Below are 25,883 nucleotides of genomic sequence, written 5' to 3' on the forward strand. Positions count from 1 at the left end.
CGCGAACACCACCATCTGTTTTGAACCTTTTTGTTTAAAATTCTCATCGGCTTCGCTCTCTGTTTTTATTACAAATAACTTCGTTTATTTGTGAACAGTTGTTAAAAATGTATTTAAAAAAAAATCATTAAAAGACCGAGTTTTGAAGGCACTAGCAGTGGACGGGACCTGCAGTATATTATCTGTCACCCAGCTTGACCTCTCATTGGAGCAGATGGATTGACATCGGGCCAGACGCAGTTTCTAATTCGGTGCCGCCGTCTATTAGCCGAGCGTCAGAACGCACTCAAAAGTCAGACCTATGATTCCACGATGAGCTCACTCAACCGGGGCGCAGAGTTCGGCGTGTCGAGAGCGTCCGAGGTTTTCGCTGTAGTCCATAAAGTCGCTGAGTGGAATGCCACCGGCGTGCGCATGATGAGGCGATGCGGGAGCGCGCGTGGGCCCCGCGGCGGCGAGCCGCAGCACTTTCCGGAACTTCTCCTTGAGGCGGGTTCGGAAATCCCGGCGCAGCAGGCAGTAGAGCAGCGGGTTGAGGCAGCTGTTGGCGTGCGCCAGGCACACGCTGAGCGGGTGCGCGTACGTGTGCGCCACATAGTAGGCGCGGTCCCACTGCACCAGGTTCAGCTTGACCAGGACGCCCCACAAAGTTACGGCCTGGTTGGGCAGCCAGCACAGAAAGAAGGACAGCACCGCGATGGTGATGGAGCGGGTGACGCGGGCGCGTCGCCGCTCGGCGCCGCGCGCGCGCAGCAACCTGAGCAGCAGCAGGTAGCACGCGCACACCACCGCCAGGGGCACCACGAAACCCAGCAGGATTTTCTGCAGGTGGTAGAGCGCCAGCCAGGCGCCTCCTTCGGGGAAGTCCAACAGGCAAAGGCACTCCCCTGCTACGTGACGCACCGTCGAGAAGATGGCGGCGGGAGCCGTGGCCACGGTGGCCCCCGCCCACAGCGCGCCTGCCGCCCAGCCCGGCGACCATGCGCGCCCTCGCCCCCGGCGCCCGCCACCCCGCGGTCGCAGCGTGCGCGCCACCGAGCGGTAACGCGTGACGCTCATGGCGGTGAGGAAGAAGACACTGGCGTACATGTTGAGCACGGTGGCGCTCAGAACCACCTTGCACATGGCGTGACCGAAGGGCCAGCTGAAGTCCAGCAGTGTGTCCGCCGCCCAGAAAGGCAACGTCAGTGCGAACCCTAGGTCCGTCGCGGCCAGGTTGAGGATGAATACGTGGACGGCGCAGGCGCGCCTCCGCCTTTGACCCCCGCTGGGACCGCGCGCCTTGAAAAGAGCGAGCACCAGCAGGTTTCCCAGCAGCCCGGCCGCGCACACCAGCGAGTACAGCGTTGACACCAGCACGCGCAGCGCCGCGGAGCCATCCGCCGGCGCGTCCACCGCCGCCGTCGCGTTCCACGGAGCGCTCGCGTTATCGATTTGCACCTGCGGCGCGGCCATCACCGCCGGCGCGCGTCACACCCCGCCAACTGCAGGCCGCGGCTCATGTCGGCGGTCCTGATCCCTTCGCGCCTCACGTCCGAGACAGCCTCTGAGCTGGACTTCGCCCCGCACCCGACTTCATGTTCACTGCTCTGCTCGCCGCTGCAGCGCCATTTATACCGATGCGCGTGCACGGGGAGGCGTGTGGACCAGAGTGGCAGTCCTCGATGGACCAAAGCCCCGCACACACGCGCACATGTGTTCTTTTCCCATCAGTGACAAAACACACACGCACGGGCGCGCGCATCCCACAAACACACGCGCACATGCACACGAGGGTTGTTTTCCCATCATTACCGGCCAAACGCACTTCAATCACACGCACACATAAAACATCTTAAAAAGAATATTCGGGACACCATTTGCTCTTAAGTACTCACGAGGATGAAGGTGATGGTGAAGCTGAGTAGAAGCATGAGAGTAAGATGATGCCCTCATTTGCGCACTGTCGTCGGAATGAAAAGACTGAGAAATGGCTTCCCGTGCGCGATCTTTTCAACTGATTCAATACTTAAGTGAACAGCGGCTGAAGCGCACATTCCAAATACAAAAGAAAGTTTGGACAACTTCCCGTAAACTTGAACACAAATTTAAAAAAAAAAGAAGCGCACCAGATTAATTTCCTGTAAGCGCTCGCGGTTGTGTTTGAGGACAAACCAATATTTCACGTCACTTGTGTTGTGTTGACTTGAGCCGCCGCCGCTGCTTAATGAGCAAACAAAGATAAGGAAGGCAGGCCCCGTTCGCACCTGCCCTGGAAAAAAAAAAAAAAAAAAATGTCCTTATCAGTGTGCAGCTGGTAATACCCGTCTCTTTCACAAAAAGAAAAACATGTCAAGATTTAGGATCATCTCTATATTTTTCAGATGGCAGACAAAAAGAAGGACGTTCAAAATTGCAAGGTCCAGGGCAACCACACAGAGAAAGAAAGGCAAATCAGGGTCACTGTCAAGCAGGGCGGTCGCCAGATATCATCCAATGGCCTGCAAAGATGGCCCTCGGCCACTGGGAGACTTCTGCTTTTAGCGCCATTTTGAGCTCAAGTGACAAAAGCGACCCACGTAGAAATCTTGCAGACTTTATTATCAACAAACTGCTCCTGTTTAAACCTGTACACAATAATTAGAGCAAAAAGTGGACAGAAGCAAAAAAAAAAAAAAAAAAAAAAAAACCAACCCTAAACATCCTTTACAAAAACAAAACAACCACTTTGCTTAGCGCAAGATAAAGCAGGTCTATTGGCCACCACAAGAACCAGAAGGAGAACCAGAAGTCTGTCACACGCCGGCGACCGCTCCGACAATGGCACGCGCGAGCGACCGGTCAACGACATCCACTATGCGACAGGACGCCACGCCGCATCATCACCGGGCTCCCAGGGGCTCCGATCCTTTGCCGCGAGCGCCCACGTGCATGCAAGAGAACCAAAACAAACGGCGTCCTCCTCGTCAAAGGAGGCAGCGGCTGCTATGCGGGTGTCACAAACGCCATTGGAGCAGAGGACGTCTGCCCACCATAACCAATAAATAAGGCCAATGAGCTAACTAGCGACTCTGATAGGATATTTTGTCGTGTGCAATGATTCCAGAGACACTCGGATGCTCGGCAGTGTGCTCGCCCCACCCATAGCGGACATCAGCGCCGCCGCGTAACAAATGATTTTACAAACTGAAAAAACTGCCAAATGGCGACTGCAAAAAGGTTTTTTCTGTGACCAACACTGCGCAGTGCTGCGCTCATTCCACGACAGTGACGTGGGAAGACTTTGACTTCACCATTGCAGACAGTCACGGCGCAGTGCTGGTCACATGTGATGACATCACAAAGCAAACGGCAGGTGTGCCGAAGAAGAAGAAGAATGTGCAGGAGGCGGACGGGGGCTGCGTTGGCACCGCCCGCCTGGCAGTCCCACAGCAGTAAATCAAACACACCCCACACGCACACATCCAGATTGGGGCCGAGTCATCGTGGTGCGGCAGCGCAGAAGAGCAGGTCATGTGGCATTTCTCTCTCTCTCTCTTTTTTTTTTCTTTTTCTTTTCTTACACATTTACACGTCGGGCTCCCTCACACGTCTTCTCCTCCGGCCCCACCGAGCGGCACGGAAAAAGAATCAAAATAAAAACAATAAATGGGGAGGTCCTCCGGCCGTGGGCGGGGCTAAGAGAGAGTGGTTGACGTCCATTTTGAGTGTTCCAGGAGGGTCTTCGAGAGGCGGGGTTCCTCCTGTGGGCGTGTCCATAGCCGCAGCGGGCGGGGTCTACCTGTCCTTCAGCTCCTGGGTGACGCGTTTGGTGAACCTCCCGCACAGCAAGCCCATCAGGAAGAGCAGCGCCACGCTGGCGCCCATCATGCTCAGGATGTAGTTCTTGGACGGGGACGTCAGCACCTGCGCCGCCAGGTCCGAGAAACCCTCCGCCGGCGCCACCTGCGCCAAACGCAAATGCGCCGTCATGTGGCTCCGTCCCAATGTCAAGTTGGTTGGCGGGTTGCCATAGCTACCTTGGCGGCGTAGCTCCACATTTCCATGCGGTCCTGAAGTCTTTTCTTGCACTCGGGCTGCAGCCGCACGCGTTTGTCCTGCAGCGCCTCCATTAGGCACGACATCTCTGCGCACACCAAACATCAACTCCATCTTAGAGCTAATCAATTCAACGAATTTTCAAGGCACGTTTGAAGCGTGAAATGACATGATGGTACTCACGGCGGCCCTTCCCAGGCGGGATGGCGGCGCAGTGGTGCTTGATGTCAAGCGCGCAGGCCGTGTGCAGGACAGGGTCCACGAAAATGTCTGCCTTACTCTCCTTCAGCATGTTCAACACCTCCTGAAATCAAAAAGAACAAAAACAAAGCGGCAGCTCAGATTTGGGCGAGAAACACACGCTCATTTGGAACGAGCCACATGTCGTCGATTCCGCCTCATTACTTTCTTGCAAGCCTCCTGTTTGATTTTCAGCAGGTTGATCTTCAGACATTCCTCCACTTGACCCGTCTGCTCTTGAGCCGCCGCCTCTTCGGGACACAGATGCGTGATCTGAACACGCATACACGCACGTTAGCTTAGCGTGGTGCTAAAGCAGCCGGATGCAGGCGGAGGCGTTGCGAACCTCCTGGGTGCAGTGGAGCTGGAGCTGAGGGTCCAGTCGGTAGTCCAGCGCCGACTCCTGCAGGATGATGCGGATCTGGTCCTCGCAGTCGGACGACAGCCGCTGACAAAGGCCAGACGAGCGCTCGCGTCACAAGACGAAGATTGGAGCCGGGGCCGACGAGAGGACCGCGCGGTACTGACCTGGTCGGCGTACTTCAGCTTGAGGCAGGAGATGACTTGGCCCTCCAGCTCGTTGTCGGCCGTGGCCGAGTTCAAGATGGGCTGGCAGAACTTGGGAATGTCGGCTTTGCACGCTTTCCTCAGGATGGGGTTCAGACGGAAGTCTGACCAACAAACAACGCAAATCCAAAAGCGTCATTTCAGGCGAAATAAATAAATGTCTGGAGGCCACGTGCCCCCCCCCCCTCTCCCCTACCTGTATTTTGCGTGATCTGCCGCTTGGTGATCATCTGCTTGCACTTGGGATCCATCAGCTCGCTATTCTTGTTCTGCTTCAGACACTGAAGGACGTTCTTGCCTTCGGATTCGGTGCAAAAGCGCTGCGCCAAAAACAGGGGTCACAAAAGCCAAGGGGCAAAAACCAGCCGGCGCGACCACACGTGACGTACCCGGATCATCTGCTTGCAGACCTTCATCAGCTGATAGTCCAAGTCAGGATCTACCATCTCCACTTCTTGGAGCTTGAAGATCTTCTGCCGACAGCGCTGGGTCAGCTGACGCTTGTTCTCCTTCAGACACTCGATCACCTTTGCACGTTACATGTCACGTGTCAAATAACATGTCAACACGTGTGTGTGTGTGTGTGTGTGTGCGGGCGCCGACCTGCGCGTTTCCAAAGGCCACGCTCTGGCACAGGCGGTTGATGTCTGGCTTGCACGAATCGTACAGTTCCGGTTCAAGCCGGATGTCCTCGGACTGAGGACAAAAGGCACAAAGTCGTCTCGACGCGGGACACAATGACAGCACGGCGCAGTTTGGACGTGACGAGCGCCGGCGGGCGGACGTACCATCTCCACTTCCTCCACTCGAAGCTGCTTGCGACACTTGACGGACACGCGCTGCTCCTTGACGTCCTGCAGAGTGTCGTTCCTCACCGTGCTGCTCAGACACATCACCACGTCCACCCTGGCAGACACGTGACATCATCACGCAATCCGTCGCACAACTCGGGGCGGGGGGGAGGAGGACTTACTTCTTCTTGATGTTGGGACAAAGTTTGAGGACGTCCTCCTTGCAGGCCGTCTTGAATTTGTAGGAAAAGCGGAAGTCTTTGACCTGGATCTGCCGGCGTGCGAGCACAGAGCAAATGTTGGCGCCAAACGACATGAGCAAAAGACAAAAGGCAGAGCGTGTGCGGGAAGCTCACCAGCTGGAAGTGCGTGACGCCCACCGAGCACTTGTCATTCATCTCCTTCTGGTGTTTGTTGCGCGCCAGACACTCCATCAGGTCTCCGGATTCAATCTGGTTGTCGGCCACCTCCTGGGAAGCGGGCGCAAAGTGGGGGCGCGTCAACCACACAACGACATCATTGGCCGGAAGAAGGACACTTACGTGACAGTGGGCCTGGATGACGGGTTCGCAGGCTCGCATCAGGAGCGCTTCGATCTGAATGTCCTGAGCGCAGCACAAAAGCACACAAGCTGAAAACAGTCACCAAACACAGTAGCGCCATCTTGTGGCATACTGGTGTCAAGCACCCGTGCTGCGGTGAGGGTGGCGCTTTTATGAGGCAGGCCGGAGCCAAAAGTAGTGCTTTGCCGTCCGTCATTTTGTGGGTAATGATTAACTTTCTTAAAATAACATTTCCTGTTATGATGGGTTGGGAGTAGCAAAAACACTATGCGGCAAATTTTTCGGGGGGGTGAAATGCCGACCTACCTCGGACTCGAGCTCGGTCAGGTTGCCCACCACGCTGCGGCAGTCCGGGACCAGGTCCTCCAGGTGGTCCTGAAGACACTCCAGCTCTTGTCCTGAGTCGGTCTTCTCGCTGCACCACTTGCCCAGGTCGGTCATGCAGCGCCTCTGCAGCTCGGGGTCCAGCTTCACATCCAGCGCCCTCTGGTGGAGGATCCTCTGCACCTCCACCTTGCAGTCGCGCGACAGCTGCGGCGCCAACATCCACACAAGCGGCGATCACAACCAAGAGAAGGACACCTTTCACATCTCACCGCCCCTCGCTTTGTTCATCTCCAGCTCACCCGCAATTAGCCAGGACACCTAAGCAGCGCCATGGTTTCCAATTTCACAAATACAGTGATGCTTTGAGATACGAGTGCCTTGAATTGGGAGTTTGAAGAGACAAGCTTTTCCTGACCCCAATGTATCGTTTGGAGATGCGAGCAAAACAAAATTGGAGCTTACGAGTGCGCTTTGGACCGCGGCCACCAGACGGTGGCAGCGCAATTCGAGAAGTGAGTCACCGCCAGTTGTGTCAAACTGCTAAGTTGGCCCACTCGTAAGTCAAAGCACCGTGGGTCGATTAGAAGGCACGACATCATTTGAGGGAGGAGGTTGCCCACATGACAGTTGAGCAAATCACCACCTCAATTATGAATCAACGATAGGTTACCCAAATTTCAGCCATCATGTCCTCAATTTTGAGAAAGAAAAAAAAAACAAGTTCCTTTATGTCCACATGAAAAGTCAAGTGCACCTTGAAATAGGAGAGCGTCTATGAGAAAAGACTGCAATTGAAAATGGAGGCTACCACCAGATTGGAGTTGAGTGTACCATTAAAAAAAAAAAAAAGCCTAAACTTTTGGGGAAAGTCAAAGCTCTCCTTGGAGTCATTGACCAGCCATCTAAAATGAGATTTGAGTTTGCATGTGGACAAAATAAAATGCGCCGTCATCGTACTCACAGTGGTGTTTCCTTCTTCAGTGACTTGGACTGGGCGCTACGAGAACACGTGGCGGTCAATGAGCGAGCGTACACGACACGGATGCCCCGCCCCCTAGACTTCCGTCGAGCGGCCCGGACGGAAAAATCTGCCACTTTTGTTTTTTTGTTTGTTTGTTTATGTCATCATCTTTGTCTGACAAATCAAACAAACAAAAAATCTGCGCGAATTTTAAAAGAGCTCACATCTACCTATAAGCAGCGCAGCCACTTTGCAGGCCCAGCGACTCACTCATTCATTCATTCATTCATTCACTCACTCACTCACTCACTCACTCACTCACTCACTCACTCACTCACTCACTCACTCACTCACCCTGCGGCCCTGCTCCACTGATCGGTAGGCGTGGCGATACAAGCAGGAGAAGATGGCGCCGGGCGGCATCATCTCGCTGGTCTCGTTCCAGCCGTGCGTGTGGCAGAGGCGCGCCGCGTCGCCCTGGCACTTCTTGTACAGGACGGGGTCCAACCTGCCATGGGGCGGGGCGGGGCGGGTCAGCACTCGGCGGGGAAAGCCCGCAAACGCTCAGTTCGGCCCTTGGCTTACTTCCAGTCCCGAGCGATGAAATATTGCAGCTCCAGCAGCCGATGCTCGCAGTCCTCCACCATCTTGTCCGTGTAGAGGTGCTCCATCAGACACGACAGGATCCTGAACAGGCATAAAGATGGCGGCGTCAACGCGGCCAGCACAGAGAAGGAGCCGGCCGTCTTTCGCTGACATAGGATCGCCGTTGCGGATGTGCTTGCAGGCCGTCTGGATGACCGACTCGCAGGCCTCGTTCAGCGCGCGGTCGATGCGGTAGTCGGCGCCCGGGTCCGCCTCCTGGATCAGCGTCTGCAGCTATGGGACCAAACCCGCAAAGAACCGCAAGCGGCTTTCAGCAAAAGTCAAACAGGGGCCGGACTGGGCCCGGCCCGGCCCGGCAGACTCCGCGTCTGGACTGACCGCGCGCTGACAGTTGGGGTCGACGGCGTTGTTGCGGCCGACCCGCATGAGGCAGTGCAGCGTGCGGCCTTTGCGGTGCAGACCCGAGCAGTCGCTCTCGATCTCGGCGCGGCAGTGCAGCACGATCTCGGGGCTGAGCGAGAAGTCCTCCATCAGCATGCGCCTGTAGTCCATCATCTCGCCCTGGCACTCGCCGCTCACCGTGCGACCTGGCCGCAAACACAAAGGCCAGTTGGAAGGAGGGCGGCGGCGCCGGCGCCGGCGGCCTCGCGCCAGAAGCGAAGCGGGCACCTCGATGCACGGCCGACTCCAGGCAGAGCAGCAGGTAGGAGAGCCGTGCCTCGCGGGCGCGGGGCACGCCGCTGTCGGTGCTGCAGCGGTACTTGCGCAGGTCCGACTTGCAGGCCTTGGCCAGCGAGTAGCTGACTTTGTAGTCCTGGGCGATCAGCTTCTGCCTGGTGGTCAGCGCCTCGCGACACTGAACGCGCACACACACACGCGATTATCCTCACGAGTTTGTCGATTTGAAACGAGTGAATTCTGCCCAATTTGGAAGCAGAAGCGGATCGGGAGAGAAGCGCAAATGCTAAGTAGGGCAAAAATGCTATTCACCTTCTCCGACATGGCCTCCTCAAACTTGTGGTTGAAGAGACACTTGTAGACGCGACCTTCGCCCGCCAGCGTCTGCACAAACACATCAAGTTACTTTGGGTTTTCCAAGGCCAACGGCAGAAAGGAAGACAGACTCACGCTCTCGCAGAGGCGCTCGCGGTCGTCCCGGCAGGCAAAGTAGAGATACCGGTCCAGGTGGAAGTCGTCCGAGGAGAGCTCGGCCACGCGCATGATGTTCTTCTTGCACTCGTCCTTGATGGCGTGCGCCCCCGGCCGCTCCTCGGCCTCGCGCACCAGGCCCTTCTCCAGGCACGCGATCACCTCGCCTTGCGAGTGGACGTCCTGCGGCGGCAAAAAGCGTCCGTCCGGTGGGTCAGACGGCCAGCTCGGACGGAGGGTGCGAGCGAAGGTTGCCGCTTTGCCACCTTGTCCCCCGTGCTGATGCTGCCGCAGTGCAGCGCGTTGATGTCGTCGCGGCACTTGTCCACGAAGCCGCAGATGAGATGGTAGTCGCTGAAGACGATGCTGGTCATCTTGGTGACGTACTGCTTGCACTGGTAGTCGCTGATGTTGGCGCGGTGGTCCACGAGGCACGATACCAGGTATCCTTTGCCCAGCTCTTCCGCCGCACACTCTCTAATCTGCAGCCCAACCGGCAGCGTTTTGTTTTTTTTTCGTTCGCTTTTAGCCGAGCGTCGACGCCGAGCGGACTGACCTCGGAGATGGTGGACCTGCACACCTCCACGGCCACCGACTCAAACTTGGGGTCGGTGGTCAGGTTGAGCTTGTAGTTCCACAGCAGCTAGAGCGCCAAGATAGACGACAATGATAAGAAATGAGGTTTGGCGCCCGGAACACATTTGGGGCTGGCCCACTTACATGGCTGCATTCGGGCGCGATGTCCGAATCCTGGAAGACACCCAAAAAAAAAAGAGAGCGAGAGTGAGCCGGCGTTGGTATTCAAAGTTCTTTCCTCCGACTTTGTGGTTTTGTTTATTTTTTATTTTCTTCAGTCAGACTTTTGATGAACTTTGACACTCCTGTTTTTGAATGGCAGCACAGGAATTTCAAAACAAATTTGCTTCCTCTAAAGAAAATGCACACCGAAACGATTCGGCCTCAATCTGATCAGCCGTTTCTGCCTCGGCGGTCACATGACCGGCTCTTCAAAAAAAATCACAGGTCCAACACAAACGACATATCGATGAAATCTTCACGGCCGATGCTAAGAGCTGGTGGAACCGGTCAGACGCAGCACGGCGAGAATGCCGGCCGGCCGGTCCGGTCCAGCAGCATGGCATTCCGCTCGTCGCCACGACATTCTAGGTCACTTACGGTTTGAAAATAAAACCAAGCGTGCAATTTGCCTTGGTCTCTTTCCGTCTATTCTACGCATGATGAAATCTTTTGCAAAATGTGAGCAGACGCCTTCTTTCCACCGAGGTCTTCATCTTCTTCCTCCCGTTGGACTCCACATAGACCAAACCACAACACGCACACACCCACATACACAATGTGTGTGTCTAAAAGCGGTACAACGCCGCGCCCACCAGCCCGGCCGTCGGCCCGCCCATCAGCCTTTGTGCTGAATGAGATCCAGTTGTTTTACAAACTGTCAAATCTCCATGATGGTGACAAAACATGCTTCCTAACCGCATGTCGGACAAAAATGTATGTACAAGATGCAACATTCTAAACAAGTTATGATGACGCTTAGCTATGCGCTCGTGGTTCCTCCGCTAACGTGGCATCCCAAACATAGCAAAAATGTGTCCTGGGCTGGCTCGAACATGGACATTTGTCCCCGCGGTCCATTGTTGTTGGCCGTCTCTCCTGTTTGTCTATTCCAGGACATTGATCTAGAAATAAAGCGGACTGAGCGATTTTTACGATCGTGCTAATCTTGTGTCAACGTTGCGACTTGCGAGCACGCACGAAATGCCTGAGAAGGCGCTCGCTACGCCGTTGCCTTGCCTTGCCCTGCCCTGACAACACGCAAATTGATCAGATGAACAGAAACGTCCCCATACGACTTAAGTCACGTGTGTCACATGGGGGCCGCCGAGTCGCTGTTTTGATGTTTAACTGGTGAACAATTGTAAAGAATCAACAATTACAAAAAAAAAGATTGCAATTTCACATGACTTTTTGTTACATGCCCAGTTCAAAACAAATGTTGACTCATGATCAGTTTTTGAACGCGAGTTGTTCCAGACCAAATACAGATTGTGGAATTGAATAGAAATCAAAGCCTCAGTTTGTTATTGTTCAATTTCAGCGGCGTAAGATTGAATAATATTTCCCTTCCAAATCAAGATGATTGGGATCCCAGCAGTTTCCTGGATTTCAAGAATAACGTGATCACTCGACACCCAAATGAATGTGGGCGTCCGTACTTTTGCCACCTTCAATTTCTATGATGATTAGAAGGATCGGCCCGATATTTTAGGTTCGATGGCCTTTCTCCTCATGAAGAAATGTTGCAAGGAGCACCTATTCGAAATATTTGACCCATCGCTGATCACTTTTAGGACATTTACGTGACACGCTCGCCAAACTCGTATTGCTGCTCGTCACACCTGAGCGAACTCCTCGGCTCGGATGTTTCTTTCTCGTATGTCGGCGATGTCAGGTCATCGCCAAGAAAACATTGCTCATGGGTTCACATGAGCGACGACAGACAGACTCGTCGTGCGCTCGATTCGGCCGACACATTTAGCCAAATGAGTCTTTTCGTCTGTCTCTCCTCAAGCTTTTGGAGGCTCCCGACGGCGGCGCTTTCGCTCCACTCAATCGAAGTTTTACACAAAGTCGACCGGGAAGAGACGTCGACAACACGATAAGAAAAGCATTTAAAGGGAAACGCAGCACGCCGAACAGCAGCGCAAAAGGCCAATGCCCGCTCGACGCTATAAAACTAGTCGTGCGCTCGATGCTACTTGTACAAAAGCGTCGAAGAGGCCGAGTCGTCCCAATCGCGATGGGAGTCCCGCGTGACGTCCTGTGTGTTACGTGGGCTAGCAGGTGGCTAACGGAGGCGGCTAAGCTTGAGCGGGCACTCCCCGACCGACCGACCGACCGACCGACCGCCGCCGCTTCCCAAAGCCCCGCTCGGGCAGCAAGCAAGCGACCAACCAACCTCCTTCTTGTCCTGGAGACACTCCAGCACCGCCAGGTTGTTGTTCCACGTGTCCTTGGCGCACAGTCGCGTCAGGTCGTCCCTGCACACCGCCTCTTCGGACAACTTCCAGCCGGCGGAGCGCTTCCGATGCGCCGAGGCCGCGCCGCCGACGACCGGGTTCCTGTCAGCGGCGGCGGCCGCGTTGACGGCGCCGGGCGGATTCTGCAGGTTGGCCGCGACGGGCCACGCATTGGCGTCCGCTCGACACGGCCGGAGAAGCGACGAGCCGCTCAAGAAAAGCAGGAGGTGAAGAACACGTATGCAGTCGGCCATCTTCAGCCTGCTGCTGCTGCTCGGCTGCGGCTGCTGCGTTCAGGGACGCTCGGTAATGTTGCACGCTTGCGGAGAGGGAGAGAGGGACAGAGGGACAGAGGGAGAGAGGGAGAGGGAAAGGGAGGGCGCACCCTTGGGCCGGGCTGCCTGACCGTGGGCGGCTGGCTCATAAATAATTCATAAGCGCGTGCGGCGGCTCAAATCCGATGCACCGAAGAGAAGAGCGGCACCCCAGGGCAGACGTTTTCGTTTGGCAATTACAAGGTGTCACTCATCACTCAAAGTTATCAATCAAAGGTGCTACTTGTTTCAGGGAAAGAAAAGTGGCAAGTGACATTTGTCATACGTCTTTGAATGAAATTTCATGATGACATTTCCATGAGACTGCCATGAAATAAATGTGTTCATCTCTTTTCTTTGCCGTCATGGCCAAAACTTGTACGTCACTAAATTTTGTAAACGAGAACTTGCATGGCTGTTTGAGCATGGGGGGCTTTACCCATATAAGACCCAAAAAAGCTCAAAAGCGTTTTTCTTTTTTGTAACAAAAACCAAATTGCATTTTATAAAAAGCTCGGACAGACAGTTCAGACTAAAAAATATGGTTTTTATTCACTTGAGAAACAGAAATAGAAAACAAACAGCGGTCATCATAGTGTGCATCGTCCACAAAGGGAGCATTTCAGGCTCGTGAGCTTATTTTGGCTCCATTGGGAATCTTGGTGGACGCAAGCGTGGCGGCGGCCTCTTGCACAAAGCGCCGGTGCCGAGTTCAAGGCCGCTCTAACATCCGAGGCTTGCGCTCAGAGACGCCGAAACCTTCCTCCCTTGCAACAGAATGTTCCAAACGTGCCTTTGAACGCTCAACACGATGAACAAATTCTACCCGGCGCCACCATCGAGCGTTCATCCGTCCATCCGGAGGGAGGCCTTTTCACTTCCACTTGTAGAGCTTGACTATCTTCTCCGTCAGCGTGCCCAGGAAGTGCTCGCCGTTGACGGCAATCGGCGAGATGTCTAGCACGGGCAGGTCGGACGGAATCTTCTGGAGAAGAGCGCCGCTGGACGCCTCCCACACCTCAACGGCGGCACGCAAAGAAAAAGCCATCAGACGGGCGCTCGCAAACACCTACTCGTGAATTTGCGTGTCGCGGGACCTACCATGGTGCAATGCGTGGCCTCGTTTCCAGCGCACACCAGCGCTCCGCTTCCGTGCGGGCCGGGAAAGATGGCGTTCTTGGTGAGCAGTTTGCAGCACGGGCTCACGCTGAAGGTCTGCACGGGTGAGCAGGAGCAGCCGGGCGGCTCGCCAGCGTCCTGCTGCGGCGTCCGGGTCAGCGCCATCAGGACGCAGCGCACCATCGGGTTGAGGCGGCCTGCGTGCTCAAAACAAGCGCGGCTGACTTTGGACGTCGTTACCGCTCGTCCGAGTTTGGGTCCGAAGCCCGAATCCTCGTTGGTTTTGCGCCACGACACCAACGGGCGAGTTCCGTATCAACTGCCGGCGGCGGCGTCTCACCGGCTCGGTACGTGACCAGGCAATGTCGGCTCTCCGTCTCCACCTGGATGCCGGTGCAACCTCCCGCCTCCAGCGGCAGACTGTGCGGCTTGTACGTGTTGTCGTCCAGCTGCTCCCAGAAGACGCCGCCCTCCAGCGTGCCGGCGATGAGCCCGCCGCACGGGAAGGCGCTGGACGCCGCGCGGGGCACGTAGCACAGCGACACCACCGGGGCCCTCAAACAACAAGTTGGAGACAACGTTGGGCTCGCTTTGGGCAAAGCGGGAGCCGGAGAAAATGCCTCCCTCACCGAGAGCGCAGCGGCTGGAACTCCTGCACGTGGGCGCTGGTGTCTCTGATGTCGTAGAGCAGTACCGAGCCGTTGTTGAGGCCCGCGTAGACGTAGTTGGGCTTGTCCAAGCACCAGCAGCAGCTCCACACCGGCTTGCCCGCGTTGTACGTCTGCACCACCGCGTTGTTCGGGATGCTGCAAACACCCCAAGTGAGCGTCGCCGGCGGGCAAATGCCAGCAGGGGGGCGCCGTCGCCACCGTGACGCCTCACCTGGTGATCTTGAGGGTGCTGTCCAGCGAGGCGGACAGCAGCAGCCCGTCGTTCTGCCGGTTGAAGCTCAAGGCTCGGATGTGCGCGCTGTGGATGGGAACGTACTGGCTGTGCCTGGAGTTGTGCAGGCTCACCTTCTTCACGCCCCAGCCTGCCGCCGCGTTCACACGCAAAGACGTCACGAGGAATGACATGCGGCGGGGGGAGGAGAAATCAAGGCGGCGGCGGCGAGGGCCCACCGGGCAGGAGCACGGCGCGCGCCGAGGGCTGCGAGACCAGCAGGCAGTTGAGCGCTTCGCAGTGGGCCAGAACTCGGCAGCCTCCGTTGGCGGACACCACCACGGCCTCAGAGTACTTGTACGGTGCCATCAGGTGGGAGCTGGAAGAGGACGAGGCGGGGACGGCGGCAGAGGCGGCAGTGGCGCCACCGCCTTGAGCCATCTGAGCTCGGATCTCCTGCCGGACAAAAAGAGAATCAGGCATGCGCCGAAGACCGGCCGTTGACTCTGGAAACAGGAAGTCCATACCTGCAGCTCCTGTTGAGCTTGACCATACTTGGTGGTGATCATCTGAAGCTTGAGTTTGCACTGGGCCGATTCTAACTCGGCCTTCCTCCGTCGAGACTGCTCCTCCTCAAGAGCCCTGCACACAAGAGAGGGAGGGAGGGAGGGAGGGAGGGAGGGAGGGAGGGAGGGAGGGAGGGAGGGAGGGAGGGAGGGAGGGAGGGAGGGAGGGAGGGAGGTGGGGTGAGTGCGCAAAGTGGGGCTGACTGGCGGGCGGAAGTTGGACCTCTTGAGGCTCTCGTGGTGGCTGTTGTCCACGGCTTTCAACTTGGGCGTGTAGAGCATCACAATATCTGAGCGCTTGGCCTTCTTGTTGCACTGATGAGACACGCAAGAGCGAGTGAGGCCGCAAATGAAAACGTGTGAAGATGGGACCTACCTGCGGACATTTGGCGGCGGCGCGCTGCGAGGCCAACCACTTCTGGATGCAGGTGAAGCCAAAGAGATGTCCGCAGCGCAGGGCGGCCACACGGTGGTCACCCACCGCCGTCCAGGCCTCGAAGCAGATGCTGCACGTGTTGCCGTCGCCCTCCTCGCTTTGGAACGTTGGCACGGCGGGGGGCGGCTGTAAGCAGACGGTGACGTTTACGACGGGAAAACAACTTTCAACCAGGGCTCCCGTCGGCTAGCCGAAGCTCCGTATGCTACCTGTGCTGCGGGAGCTCCGTCGTCTCCTCCTTCTCTCTGGCCGTCTGCGGCTGAACGCGAGAAGAAGACTTGAAGGGAAAGCACGCCCGGGACGCCACGTTCGGATCAGAAAGCGGCACCTACCGGCATCGGGGGGCGCATTCTCACCAGGGCCGTCGAGACGCGGGTGAGCCGGAGGGGCCGGGGCCACCCCGCCGGGCTCTTCGTCAGACTCGCTCGCCTCGGTGCTGCTGGAGGGCTGGACGGCGGCGGGTGCTCGCAGCACAAAGTTGGGGAAGCCTCTAGGGAGCGTGGCCGTCTGGCTGGAGTAGTGCACCCGGATGGCGTGCCTAGATGGAAGCGGCCGCTCATAATCAACCATTTGGCGTCTGAGAAATGCACGAGGACAGACGGACGACAGCCTCACCGAAGCCGCCTCCGCACGGGCGACGACTGTGTAGCGGCGCTCCCTTGGCCCGCCCTCCTCTGACTGAAGGCCCAGGTGGCTGGAAGTGTGAGCGGGACCGCCACTCGGGCCTCCCCCTCGCCACCCGCGTCGTCTTCCTCGTCCACTTCCGTGCTGCTGCCAGAGTCGGACATGATGGAGGGAGCGGCGGCGCTGCGCTGGAGGGGGTCCAACTCCATTGCTTCTATCTGATGAGGACACTGATGATGATGATGATAGAAGTTTATTCATCCCACAGCGGGGAAATTTACTTGTCACAGCAGCTCATCATGTCATCTACACATTTGCTCCAATTTACGCTTCTGGGCCAAAACGCATTGATCGTGAAGGAGGCAGATAACGGACATTTGGATTATGTGCAGTGAAAGCAAAAACGGTGGCATCAGTTTTTGGAGTAAGACAAGCTCCAACACTTAGTTGAAATGCTTGTCATGCATGTTGTCTTCCTGCTGCAACATGCGCCCCTGCCGCGGAACCGCAACGCGCTCCGTGGTACCTCCAAGTTACATGACGAGCCGCTCAACTTCCGAACTCGTAGTTATCAAGTACAGCTCGCGGCTAGCCGCTAGCCACCTGCAGCTAAACCGCTACCGATTCTTCTTCTTACCGGTGCAGAAGTCGACGTTCGCCGGGGCCGTTCAGCTCACGGCCCGCGGGAGTCGCTGGTGGTCGGAGCGGACTCTGGAGCGGCCCAGAGTCCAAGGCAAAAGCGATAAAAGTGGCCACACTCAAACGCTTGCGAGATTCTCCCGGGCTCCTTTACCGCGCATTTCCGGTTACGTCATCAACAAAGATCGCTTGCTCAGCTACAAAGCGAGATGAGTCGTCTAAAGGCAGGATTTTCAGTCCAAACTCACCATGTTGGAGGTGTAAAAGAATGCTTCTACAAATTAGCCGGTATTGTACACGTTTCCCAATAATAAGCAATATATGACCTTGCGTGATGAAATGTCACAAAAAGCGCCAATTGTGTTTCCCAATGTTGATTCCCCAGGCTTACACTCTTAGAAATCAAAGACACGACACAGACACACCATCAGAGATTCAAAAAGTCAAGCGCTTCAGACATTTTATCTCTATATTTAAACACTTTGAAATCGGACACATCAAAGACACCTTTCAAATGAAAGACGCGTTTGCAACTCAAAGACACAAGAAAGACGTTTGAAGGATGAAGCCTCACAAACACACTCGCTCAGCCAAACAAATAAAGAACCAAGTGTTACTCCACATCTTTGTTTTCCTTGCTCAACGACGGACATCTTGAACAAACCCCAACAACCTCAAAGACACACCAGCATGCAATGTTGGCCCCTCACGGAGATGCCCACTCGGATCCTATTTTAGCAACAGCAAAGACTGAGAAAACAAAAGAGTGACACAAAAGTGAGTCACCAAATGAATTGTCAGGCATGTCGAAGAAAGCACCCAGCATGGCACGCATCCAATGCCAAATTCCAAATGTGCCAAATCAGACTCGCCCCAACACAAAAACACGTGATCACCGTTTGTCTCTTAATGACTTAATTGCATCATCACAAAGACTTTGCTCAAGGCAAAGAGAAGGGCGGAGGTGAGAAGATTTGCAACTGGTGAGCTTAAACAGACTTGGAAGAGGATACAGCGAAAGGGGGGCACGCCACGCCACGCCACGCTACGCGCTTTGGCCTTGGAGTTCCACAGGGAGGAGAGAAAAAAAATACGTTAAGGACCAGCACATTACAAATAGTGTGAGACAAAGGTACACCCATGTGGTGCTATGGAGCCACTCATCAAGAACGCCGTCGGCATCGAGGTGTAACGTCGTGCCAGGTTGAGGGTAGCGCGAGTGGGGGGACGGTTGGAGCTGATGACGGTGGAGCGCACCATGCTGGCGGAGGGCCGCTCCAGAACCATCGCAGGGGGACGCACCGCCACGGCGTGGTGGAACACGGGGACGGAGCGACGCGACGACGTGGCCGAGGTGAACGCAACCCACCCGACATCTGCGCTTTCTTTGCCGCGCAACCCGGAGGACTGGAGGTTGCTGCTCTCCAGCGCCGCCGACAGCTCCTGCACAGCCTCACTCAGCTTCCAGCTGATTTCCTGGAGCTTGGACCCATCCGAGCTGGTCTTGAGGAAGCCCAGCACAGAATTGGCTGCGGAAACTTTGCTTGTGAAGTCCCTGGCATTGGACAGACAACGGCCCACGTCCACGAGGGCCAGCCGGATTTCGGGCGTGGCCATCTCGGGCCGCCGCTTGATTGCCAGCACCATCTGCTCCAAAACGCTCACCTGCTTGTAGACCTGCAGGAAGCCGGCCCTGTGGGAGCTGGGCCTCGCCACCGCATTGGACAGCTCCTTGCACAAGTCCAAGATGAACGCGACATCTCCCAGCAGCACCTCCTGACACATATGTGAATTTGGACACTTCAAAGATGCACACTACTGAAGTTGTACACACTAAACATTGAACATCTACCTCAAAGAAACACTGAGACAACGAAACACACTCAAAGTGTGAAAAGTTTGACACCAGAAATAATACTTTTCCCGCACCAAAGACTCACTTTGTCACGCACGTATGAAAGTCCAATATGTTGTGTACTCACATTGTCTTCTTCCCATTCTTGGGTTTGCCAAGACATGCCTGAAATATCAAGCAAGTCAAATTTCATGTATGTAAATTGAGATCAAACCGCACAAGGAAATGTGTGTATCCATTAAAAGTCGCACAATTTAACAAACACACAAACAAACTGTTGGGGCCGGTCGTTGGGTTGGGGAGCCAGATGCGGCTTGGCTAGGCCCAAAGGGGACAAACAAGACAAAAAGCAGACACAACAGAAACATGGAGAAAGTCGCAGGCAAAACATAAGCAAAAGAGACACCAAAAGAGGCCAGCAACAACCCAAAAACCCAAAAGTGACCCCAAAGTTTCTTTCTTATGCCGATCGAGAGTGCCCCAATGGTTCTAACCACAACAAACTCGCAGCTCAATAAAAAAACCAAAAACAACAACGACAACAACATTATTTTGGTTGACTATTCAAGTCAAAAAGAAGTTACCTTATTTCTTGCGTGGTCAACAAGGAGCACAAAGCCAGCTGAAGGAACCTGTCGGACCAAGTCATTAAATTGCTAACAAGTAAACAGGTTCTGCTTCGACAACTTTGTACGTGTTGACGCCTTGATTGGGCAGAGGCGAGGAGCGCTCTGAGGCCCGGCCGGATCTCCTTCTTCGGCTCGCTACCCAAAATGCACAAAGTAATGGAGATCGTCAACGCCCATTCAAATGAGCGAGGAGAAAAATAGCCATGGAAAGCAGCAACAATGCCTTAATTCTATTTGCTTTTATTCCATAAGTACTGCACATGGAGCACGTACGTACACACGTATGTGTGCTCGGTCAACTTTGCACAATTTCTCTTCTGCGAACAGGCCAAACCTTTGAGAAGCGCCAGTCGATTGAAGTAAGAGTTGCGCAAAACGTTGCCTGCCGCTCATATGACGTTATGAAAAGAGGTCTGGATCCAAGCAGTCTTCTTGCGCCGAGGAAAAAGCTCGTGCCAGCTTGAGGATGTTTCGATAGTTGTTGTTGTTGTAGTTTATGATGGTGTTCATCGTGTTGTTGGTGGGCTGCTGGTATGCCATCGCCATAGAATTGAAGCTCATCTCAGCGGGTGTGGGCGCATAGGAGTAGGGGAAGCTGGGGACGGGGGAGGACACCATGGGGGATACCATCTGGACGGGTGACATCATGGGCATGGCGGACATCATGGGCATGGGGGACATCACGGGCATGGGGGACATCATGGGCATGGGGGACATCGTGAGCATGGGGGACATCATGGGCATGGGGGACATCGTGGGCATGGGGGACATCATGGGCCTGGGGGACATCATGGGCCTGGGGGACATCATGGGCCTGGGGGACATCATGGGCCTGGGGGACATCATGGGCATGGGGGACATCATGGGCCTGGGGGACATCATGGGCATGGGGGACACCGTGGGCATGGGAGACACCGTGGGCATGGGGACCGGTGACATCAGAGTGGGTTCTGGCATGTGGATGGCTGACTGCCCGGAGCTGTATGACGTGGAACCCTGTGCCTCGAGTAAGGCGCTAGTGGTAGTAGGTGACGCTGGAACGGGTGCCCTTCTCTCTGGCAAATCCTCGGTCTCCATGCCAAGAAGCGGCTTGACCCTTTTCACGGAGGACAATAGCATCTTGGCGACAAGTGTTGTAGAATCTTCGGTCGCGCCGCCGTCCAAGGCGCTCAGACCCTCGTCGTCGCCGCCTGAAGCCTCGGCGCCTCCCGGACCCTGGTTGGCTTGGGTCACCTGCACGACGGGCATGTGATGGAGGGGTGCGAGGCTCTGGGCCTTGGTCGCCCTGTGTTCCGCCATGATGTTCCTCAGGCCCTCCCTGAGGGTGTCGCCGTGGCTGATCTGCAGAGCCATGGACAGCACCTGCAGGTCTTGGCTCAGCTTCTGACCGACTTCCTGGAACTTGGACTCGTTGATGCTGGAGTTTAACACCTTGGACACGACGTTGGTTTTGGAAAGTTTCCTCATGAGCTCGGTGGCGTCCTCCAGACTGCGGGTCAGCTCGATCAGGGCGGTTCTGACATCGGGCGAGACGCTGTCGGGCCGCTGCTTGATGCTCAGCACCATCATCTCCAAGGTGCGCACGCGGTCGGCCACTTGCTGGCACAGGGCCTTGTTGGACTTGGCCGTCTGCCCCATTTTGTTCAGCTCGCGGCACAAACTCAAGATAGGTTCCACCAACTCCAGACCACAGAGCTTGATGGAAAAACATGGAAAGTGAAATGATGACGCATGCAAATGAAAATCAGCCATGTTGTGTGCTTGCACTTACCTCCATGTTGATTGGTGACTCTGTCTCTTTAATTCTTTACTTGTTTCCTGGAACGTCAAAGTCAAATGTCATCTTTTTTTTTTTTTAATGCAGATTTCACATTCAATGAAATCTTTAATGGCCTTCGCCAAGTCTTGTAACCGGAAGAACCGGTCACTTGTACGTCACGGTATCGTTTGTGATAGCTTTGCATTCGATATATGAACCAAAGTGTTTCTCAAAATAAAGACCCAATGATTGTCACACACACACACATCTGGGTGTGGTGCAATTTGGCTCTGCATTTCACCCGTCCCCAAAGGGAGCAGTGAGCAGCAGCGGTGCCGCGCCCGGGAATCATTTGGTGATCTAACCGCCCAATTTCAAATATTCAACTTGGCTCCTATTTCCCCAAATGGACACCTTTTCTTGAGCAAAATTGTGTTTCATCCCACCCGCCACAAAACAAGTGCTCAGCCTTGATGAGAACTCTTGCCCAAGCCCCTAATTCCCTCGTTCCGTTGAGTTCCGTGAGTCACACGTGCTGCGCACCGCACCGTGTTGCCGAAATAAGTATTAGCGGGATCGATTGAAAGGAAATTCAACAGGGGTGGGTAAATAAGCGAAAGTTACCTGATGCGTCGTCCCGTCCGACGAAGTGGATGCTGGCAACAGAATGCAAGCCAGCGCTCGTCGTGCTGACGTTTGTTGCCAGCTTCCACCGGTCCGACAGCGTTCCTATCTCGTATCGAAAGTGAAACCAAGTTGCTTTATGACCTCTTGGCTTTCAAAGAAAGAAAACATATTGATGGAAAGCAGCAACAGTGGGTTCAGTGTATTTTGTTTTATTGTTTCAGAAGTATTGCACATGGAGTACCTATGTAAGTGTGCTGGGTCAACTTTGCACAATTTCTCCTCTGCGAACAGGCCAAAGTTTTGAGAAGCGCCAGTCATATCATTGAGGGTGCAGGGCTCACCGATAGTAAATGTTGCGCAAAATGTTGCCGCTCATATGACCTTGTGGCCGGGAGCGTGGCAGCCCCGAGGCAAAAGCTTGTGCCAGCTTGAGGGCGTCTTGAGAGAGGGCTCTGTTGTAGCTTATGAAGGTGTTGGGGCGCTGCTGGTACGCCATCGCCATAGGACTGAAGCTCATCACAGAAGGTGTGGGCGCATAGGAGTAGGGGAAGCTGGAGACGGGGGGGGACACCATGGGGGACACCATCTGGACGGGTGACATCATGGGCATGGGGGACACCATGGGCATGGGGGACATTATTGGCCTGGGGGACACCATGGGCATGGGGGACACCATGGGCATGGGGGACATCATTGGCCTGGGGGACACCATGGGCATGGGGGACACCATGGGCCCAGGGACCGGTGACATCATAGTGGGTTCTGGGATGCGGATGGGTGACTGCCCGGAGCTGTATGACATGGAAGCGTGTGTCAGGGCGCCCTGTGACTTTGGGGCAGGTACCTTGGTCTCGGGTGAGGCGCTAACGAGTATCATGCTAGTCGGTGACGCGGGTACGGGTGCCTTGCTCTCTGACAATTTGGCCAGAGGTGCACCAGGCTCCTTGGTCACTTTGCTATCAGGCGGCTTGACCTTGTTCACGGAAGACAATAGTATCTTGGCGACAAGCGTCGTAGAATCCTGGGCCGCGCCGCCATCCGAGGCGCCTGGACCCTCGTTGCCGCCCGAACCCTCGTCGCCGCCCCAACGCTGGTCGCCTTGGGTCACCCGCAGGACGGGCTTGCGACGGAGGGGTGCGAGGCTTTGGGCCGTGGTCGCCCTGTGTTCCGCCACGATGGTCCTCAGGCCCTCCCTGAGGGTGTCGCCCTGGCTGAGCTGCAGAGCCATGGACAGCACCTGCATGTCTTGGCTCAGCTTCTGACCGACTTCCTGGAACTTGGACTCGTTGCTGCTGGAGTTTAACACCTTGACCAAGGCGTTGGCTTTGGAAACTTTGCCCATGAGCTCGGTGGCGTCCTTCAGACTGCGGGCCAGGTCGATCAGGGCGCTTTTGACATCGGGCGAGACGCTGTCGGGCCGCTGCTTGATGCTCAGCACCATCTTCTCCAGGGTGCGCACGCGGTCGGCCACTTGCTGGCACAGGGCCTTGTTGGACTTGGCCGTCTGCACCATTTTGTACACCTCGCCGCACAAACCCAAGATGTATTCGGCGCTTCCCAGCAACACCTGACAAACACAATCACACATGAAATACTGTGAAAGTAGACAGAAGAGCTTGCTGGGCAGGCAAGCACGCGATGGATAGGACTTGCAACTCTGAAGTGAAATGATGGCGCATGCAAATGAAAGTCAGCCATGTTTTGTACTCGTACTTACTTCCGCCATGTCGCTTGGTGACTCTGTCTCCTTAATTCTTTATTTCCTGGAACGACAAAGTCAAACGTCACCATTTTTTTAAATACACATTTCACATACAATGAAATTTTTAATGGCATTCGCCAAGTCTTGTAACCGGAAGCACCGGTCACTTGTTCGTCACGGTACTGTTTGGGATATCTTTGCATTCGCTATATCAATCGAAGCGTTTATCAAAATATTCAACTTGGCTTATATTTGTCACCCTTTTCTTTAGCAAGACTGTGTTTCATCCCGCCCACCACAAAGCAAGTGCTCAGCCTTGGTGAAAACTCTCGCCCAAGCCCCTAATTCCCTCGTTCCGTGAGTCACACGTGTTGCCCAAATAAATATTAGCGGCATCAATTGAAAAGAAATTCAACAAGGGTCGCTCGGTCAATAAAACAAATGCTCAGCCGTGAAGAAAAATCTTCCCCAAGCCCCTACTACCCTCGTTCCGTTGTCAGATTGATGAATTTGCATCCTTTTCATGTTCATTTCCCCAAATGAGGTACGATTCGGCAAATAAGCGAAAGTCACCTGATGTGTAGTCCCTTCCGATGCAGTGGCCGCTGGCGTCAAATTGCAAGCACTGCGCTCGTCGTGCTGATGTTTGTTGCCAGCTTCGACCTGTCCGACAGCATTCCTATCTCGCACGAAACCAAGTTGCACGTGGAACGGCTGCAATTTATTTAACATCATGATACATAACAGAAGCGGTCATCACTTCCATCAGAACCACTTATTTTTATTATGATACAAAGCAAAAAAACAACAACTAATGTGCTATGAGACACTTTTTCTAAGTACTACTTAGTGTAAAATCTTTTGTGTAACTGTAATTGCATGTGGCGGTTTCGCAAATTCATTGTGCCTTCTGCCACCCAGCGGAAGTTATGGTTATTACACGCCCGAACAATTCTAGTAGCTCAGGATTGAGTTAAAAATCGATTGAAACGGGATCGAACTGATAAAGGCTCCTGTTGGCAGGCAGGCAGGCAAGCAAGCGCGGCACTCAGCATGCGCGCGGCTCGCCGTCGCCGTGGCGGCGCTCCGCGAAGAGGCTCTTGAGGAAGCGCAGCTGCAGATATCCGGCCAGCACGATGAGAAGGGCCAGGGCGGCCGAGCAGTGGCCCACGCGCCGCCGCTTGGACGCCAGCAGGAAGTCGTCGGCGCCGCGGCGCATGCGTCCCGCGTTGTAGTGGCGGAACATGTGGAAGGCGGCGTTCTCCACGCGCCGGGCCGACGCCTGAAAGCAAAGCAGCTCTCTATCGATCTATCTATTGATCCGCAGCAGCCACCTCTTTCCTTTCATCCCACAAGTACGTCGTTTAGGACGGCAGACCTCGATGATGCTCAGCGTGTCATTGAGCTTCTTGGCGTTGTCTTGTAGTTGCTGCTGTTGTTCTTGTTTGGGGGGCGCGTGATCGTAGTAAACGCCAAAGCTGAGGGACACCTGCATGCTGCCGAAGCGGTTGTGGAAGTTGCTGAAACACATCTGGTAGAAACCTGAAACACGCACGCAAAAACACGGTCATGTCAAAGAACACAAACATGAAAACAAACATACACGTGCATCGAAACATGCGTGTGCGCACGCGCACACAAGAAAAGTGAAAACCATGCAGGCTTTTTCAAGCGTATTTTGGCGCCCCCTTCGGGCCAGCGTGTGTTCTGCACGTTTTGGGTGATTGTCGTGTGGCGTGGAAAATGATGCTCTTCCCACCCAATTCAAATAATGTCTGAGCCGCTGCTTTTGGAGTGTGTGTCTTTGTTGCGCGCACCGGTCTCGCTGGCGTCCAAGTCAATTTGCCCATTGGCGTCGTCCACGGTGGAAAGCAGGAGGCCGCCGGGAGCGTTGACGGTAACGGAGAGGTGGCGGTCGTGGCCCACGCCCGTCACCCACTGCACCTGAACGCACCGGCACAAAAACGTGTGTCGTACCAGGCAGGCAGGCAGGCCAAAAGCGGCGCTTGCAGCGGCGTTCCAGTCATCTCACCATGAAGTTGAGGTAGAACTTCTCCCCGTGGTGAGCAAAGTGCCAGAAGCAGTCCATCCCGGCGCCGGGCAGAACCACCGAGAAGTCGTACTGGTCGGCGCCCCAGAACAGCTCCTGGTCCGCCATGTTGGGGCGGAGGCCGCTCAGGGGTCCCCCGCGGGCCCCCGAGCCCCAAAACAAGACCGCCAGGAACCAGCCGAGCGCGTGCCGCATCGTGTCCCACTGATGCCGCCCGAGCGAGGGCCCACTTGACCACCGCGTCACAAATCATTAACCAGCTGGGAAGGCCGACCGGCCCGACAGCCGCTGCGTCGCGATAACAGCCACGCTTTCATCTACTTCTACTCGCAAGTGCCAAAGGAACACGGTACAAATACTTTGAAAGGCCAACTTTGGTCTGAGAGCTTTTCATACACACAAAAAGGTCATCCGATTAT

The 25,883-nt window shown here is 55.2% G+C and overlaps 7 protein-coding genes across 14 annotated transcripts; all 7 read right to left on the reverse strand.

Moving 5' to 3' along the window:
• Positions 1-51: 51 nt before the first annotated feature.
• Positions 52-2,396, reverse strand: LOC148397121 (relaxin-3 receptor 1-like). Its single transcript, XM_088377721.1, has one exon. The coding sequence runs from the start codon at positions 1,453-1,455 to the stop codon at positions 319-321; it is 1,137 nt and encodes a 378-aa protein (XP_088233847.1). The 5' UTR covers positions 1,456-2,396; the 3' UTR covers positions 52-318.
• Positions 2,397-2,559: 163 nt separating this feature from the next.
• LOC148397122 (Golgi apparatus protein 1-like) lies at positions 2,560-12,663 on the reverse strand. Of its 2 annotated transcripts, XM_088377694.1 has the most exons (26): positions 12,202-12,663; positions 9,942-9,971; positions 9,778-9,864; positions 9,488-9,703; positions 9,201-9,404; positions 9,063-9,134; positions 8,742-8,928; positions 8,451-8,659; positions 8,224-8,345; positions 8,052-8,153; positions 7,821-7,974; positions 7,467-7,502; positions 6,485-6,709; positions 6,158-6,220; positions 5,972-6,085; positions 5,798-5,886; positions 5,613-5,730; positions 5,428-5,520; positions 5,214-5,351; positions 5,021-5,144; positions 4,786-4,928; positions 4,604-4,705; positions 4,423-4,530; positions 4,201-4,321; positions 3,999-4,105; positions 2,560-3,924 (listed from the first exon to the last, which is right to left on the reverse strand). In XM_088377694.1, exons 1-26 carry the CDS (start codon positions 12,514-12,516, stop codon positions 3,757-3,759), a joined length of 3,447 nt encoding a protein of 1,148 aa, XP_088233820.1. In that variant the 5' UTR covers positions 12,517-12,663; the 3' UTR covers positions 2,560-3,756. The 2 variants fall into 2 exon arrangements, with proteins under 2 accessions (XP_088233820.1, XP_088233821.1); XM_088377695.1 differs by lacking the exon at positions 7,467-7,502.
• A 439-nt stretch (positions 12,664-13,102) lies between these two features.
• Positions 13,103-17,507, reverse strand: rfwd3 (ring finger and WD repeat domain 3). 2 transcript variants are annotated; one of them, XM_088377706.1, is made up of 13 exons: positions 16,841-17,507; positions 16,195-16,421; positions 15,912-16,117; positions 15,789-15,838; positions 15,520-15,705; positions 15,367-15,458; positions 15,105-15,219; positions 14,817-15,033; positions 14,578-14,728; positions 14,325-14,501; positions 14,036-14,250; positions 13,678-13,892; positions 13,103-13,594 (listed from the first exon to the last, which is right to left on the reverse strand). In XM_088377706.1, the coding sequence occupies exons 2-13, from the start codon at positions 16,410-16,412 to the stop codon at positions 13,451-13,453; spliced, it is 1,986 nt and encodes a 661-aa protein (XP_088233832.1). In that variant the 5' UTR covers positions 16,413-16,421; positions 16,841-17,507; the 3' UTR covers positions 13,103-13,450. The 2 variants fall into 2 exon arrangements, with proteins under 2 accessions (XP_088233832.1, XP_088233831.1); XM_088377705.1 differs by having other exon boundaries at positions 16,195-16,433.
• Positions 17,508-17,533: 26 nt separating this feature from the next.
• Positions 17,534-19,421, reverse strand: LOC148397124 (uncharacterized). 4 transcript variants are annotated; one of them, XM_088377731.1, is made up of 3 exons: positions 19,282-19,421; positions 18,783-18,862; positions 17,534-18,618 (listed from the first exon to the last, which is right to left on the reverse strand). In XM_088377731.1, the coding sequence occupies exons 2-3, from the start codon at positions 18,858-18,860 to the stop codon at positions 17,953-17,955; spliced, it is 744 nt and encodes a 247-aa protein (XP_088233857.1). In that variant the 5' UTR covers positions 18,861-18,862; positions 19,282-19,421; the 3' UTR covers positions 17,534-17,952. The 4 variants fall into 4 exon arrangements, with proteins under 4 accessions (XP_088233857.1, XP_088233859.1, XP_088233858.1 ...); XM_088377733.1 differs by having other exon boundaries at positions 18,825-18,862; positions 19,282-19,401; XM_088377732.1 differs by lacking the exon at positions 19,282-19,421 and having other exon boundaries at positions 18,825-19,266.
• A 129-nt stretch (positions 19,422-19,550) lies between these two features.
• On the reverse strand, positions 19,551-21,815 carry LOC148397125 (uncharacterized). 2 transcript variants are annotated; one of them, XM_088377715.1, is made up of 3 exons: positions 21,710-21,815; positions 21,098-21,144; positions 19,551-21,006 (listed from the first exon to the last, which is right to left on the reverse strand). In XM_088377715.1, the coding sequence occupies exons 2-3, from the start codon at positions 21,101-21,103 to the stop codon at positions 19,726-19,728; spliced, it is 1,287 nt and encodes a 428-aa protein (XP_088233841.1). In that variant the 5' UTR covers positions 21,104-21,144; positions 21,710-21,815; the 3' UTR covers positions 19,551-19,725. The 2 variants fall into 2 exon arrangements, with proteins under 2 accessions (XP_088233841.1, XP_088233840.1); XM_088377714.1 differs by having other exon boundaries at positions 19,551-21,021.
• A 90-nt stretch (positions 21,816-21,905) lies between these two features.
• Positions 21,906-24,083, reverse strand: LOC148397126 (uncharacterized). Of its 2 annotated transcripts, none has more exons than XM_088377716.1 (3): positions 23,988-24,083; positions 23,430-23,475; positions 21,906-23,279 (listed from the first exon to the last, which is right to left on the reverse strand). In XM_088377716.1, the coding sequence occupies exons 2-3, from the start codon at positions 23,436-23,438 to the stop codon at positions 22,050-22,052; spliced, it is 1,239 nt and encodes a 412-aa protein (XP_088233842.1). In that variant the 5' UTR covers positions 23,439-23,475; positions 23,988-24,083; the 3' UTR covers positions 21,906-22,049. The 2 variants fall into 2 exon arrangements, with proteins under 2 accessions (XP_088233842.1, XP_088233843.1); XM_088377717.1 differs by having other exon boundaries at positions 23,898-24,011.
• Positions 24,084-24,174: 91 nt separating this feature from the next.
• tmed6 (transmembrane p24 trafficking protein 6) lies at positions 24,175-25,690 on the reverse strand. The gene is made up of 4 exons (XM_088377734.1): positions 25,447-25,690; positions 25,232-25,358; positions 24,793-24,956; positions 24,175-24,696 (listed from the first exon to the last, which is right to left on the reverse strand). The coding sequence occupies exons 1-4, from the start codon at positions 25,657-25,659 to the stop codon at positions 24,463-24,465; spliced, it is 738 nt and encodes a 245-aa protein (XP_088233860.1). The 5' UTR covers positions 25,660-25,690; the 3' UTR covers positions 24,175-24,462.
• Positions 25,691-25,883: the final 193 nt, after the last annotated feature.

This window comes from Syngnathus floridae, chromosome 6 (genome assembly GCF_059516105.1).
Source record: "Syngnathus floridae isolate MCC-2025c chromosome 6, RoL_Sflo_1.0, whole genome shotgun sequence".
Taxonomy (NCBI): domain Eukaryota; kingdom Metazoa; phylum Chordata; class Actinopteri; order Syngnathiformes; family Syngnathidae; genus Syngnathus; species Syngnathus floridae.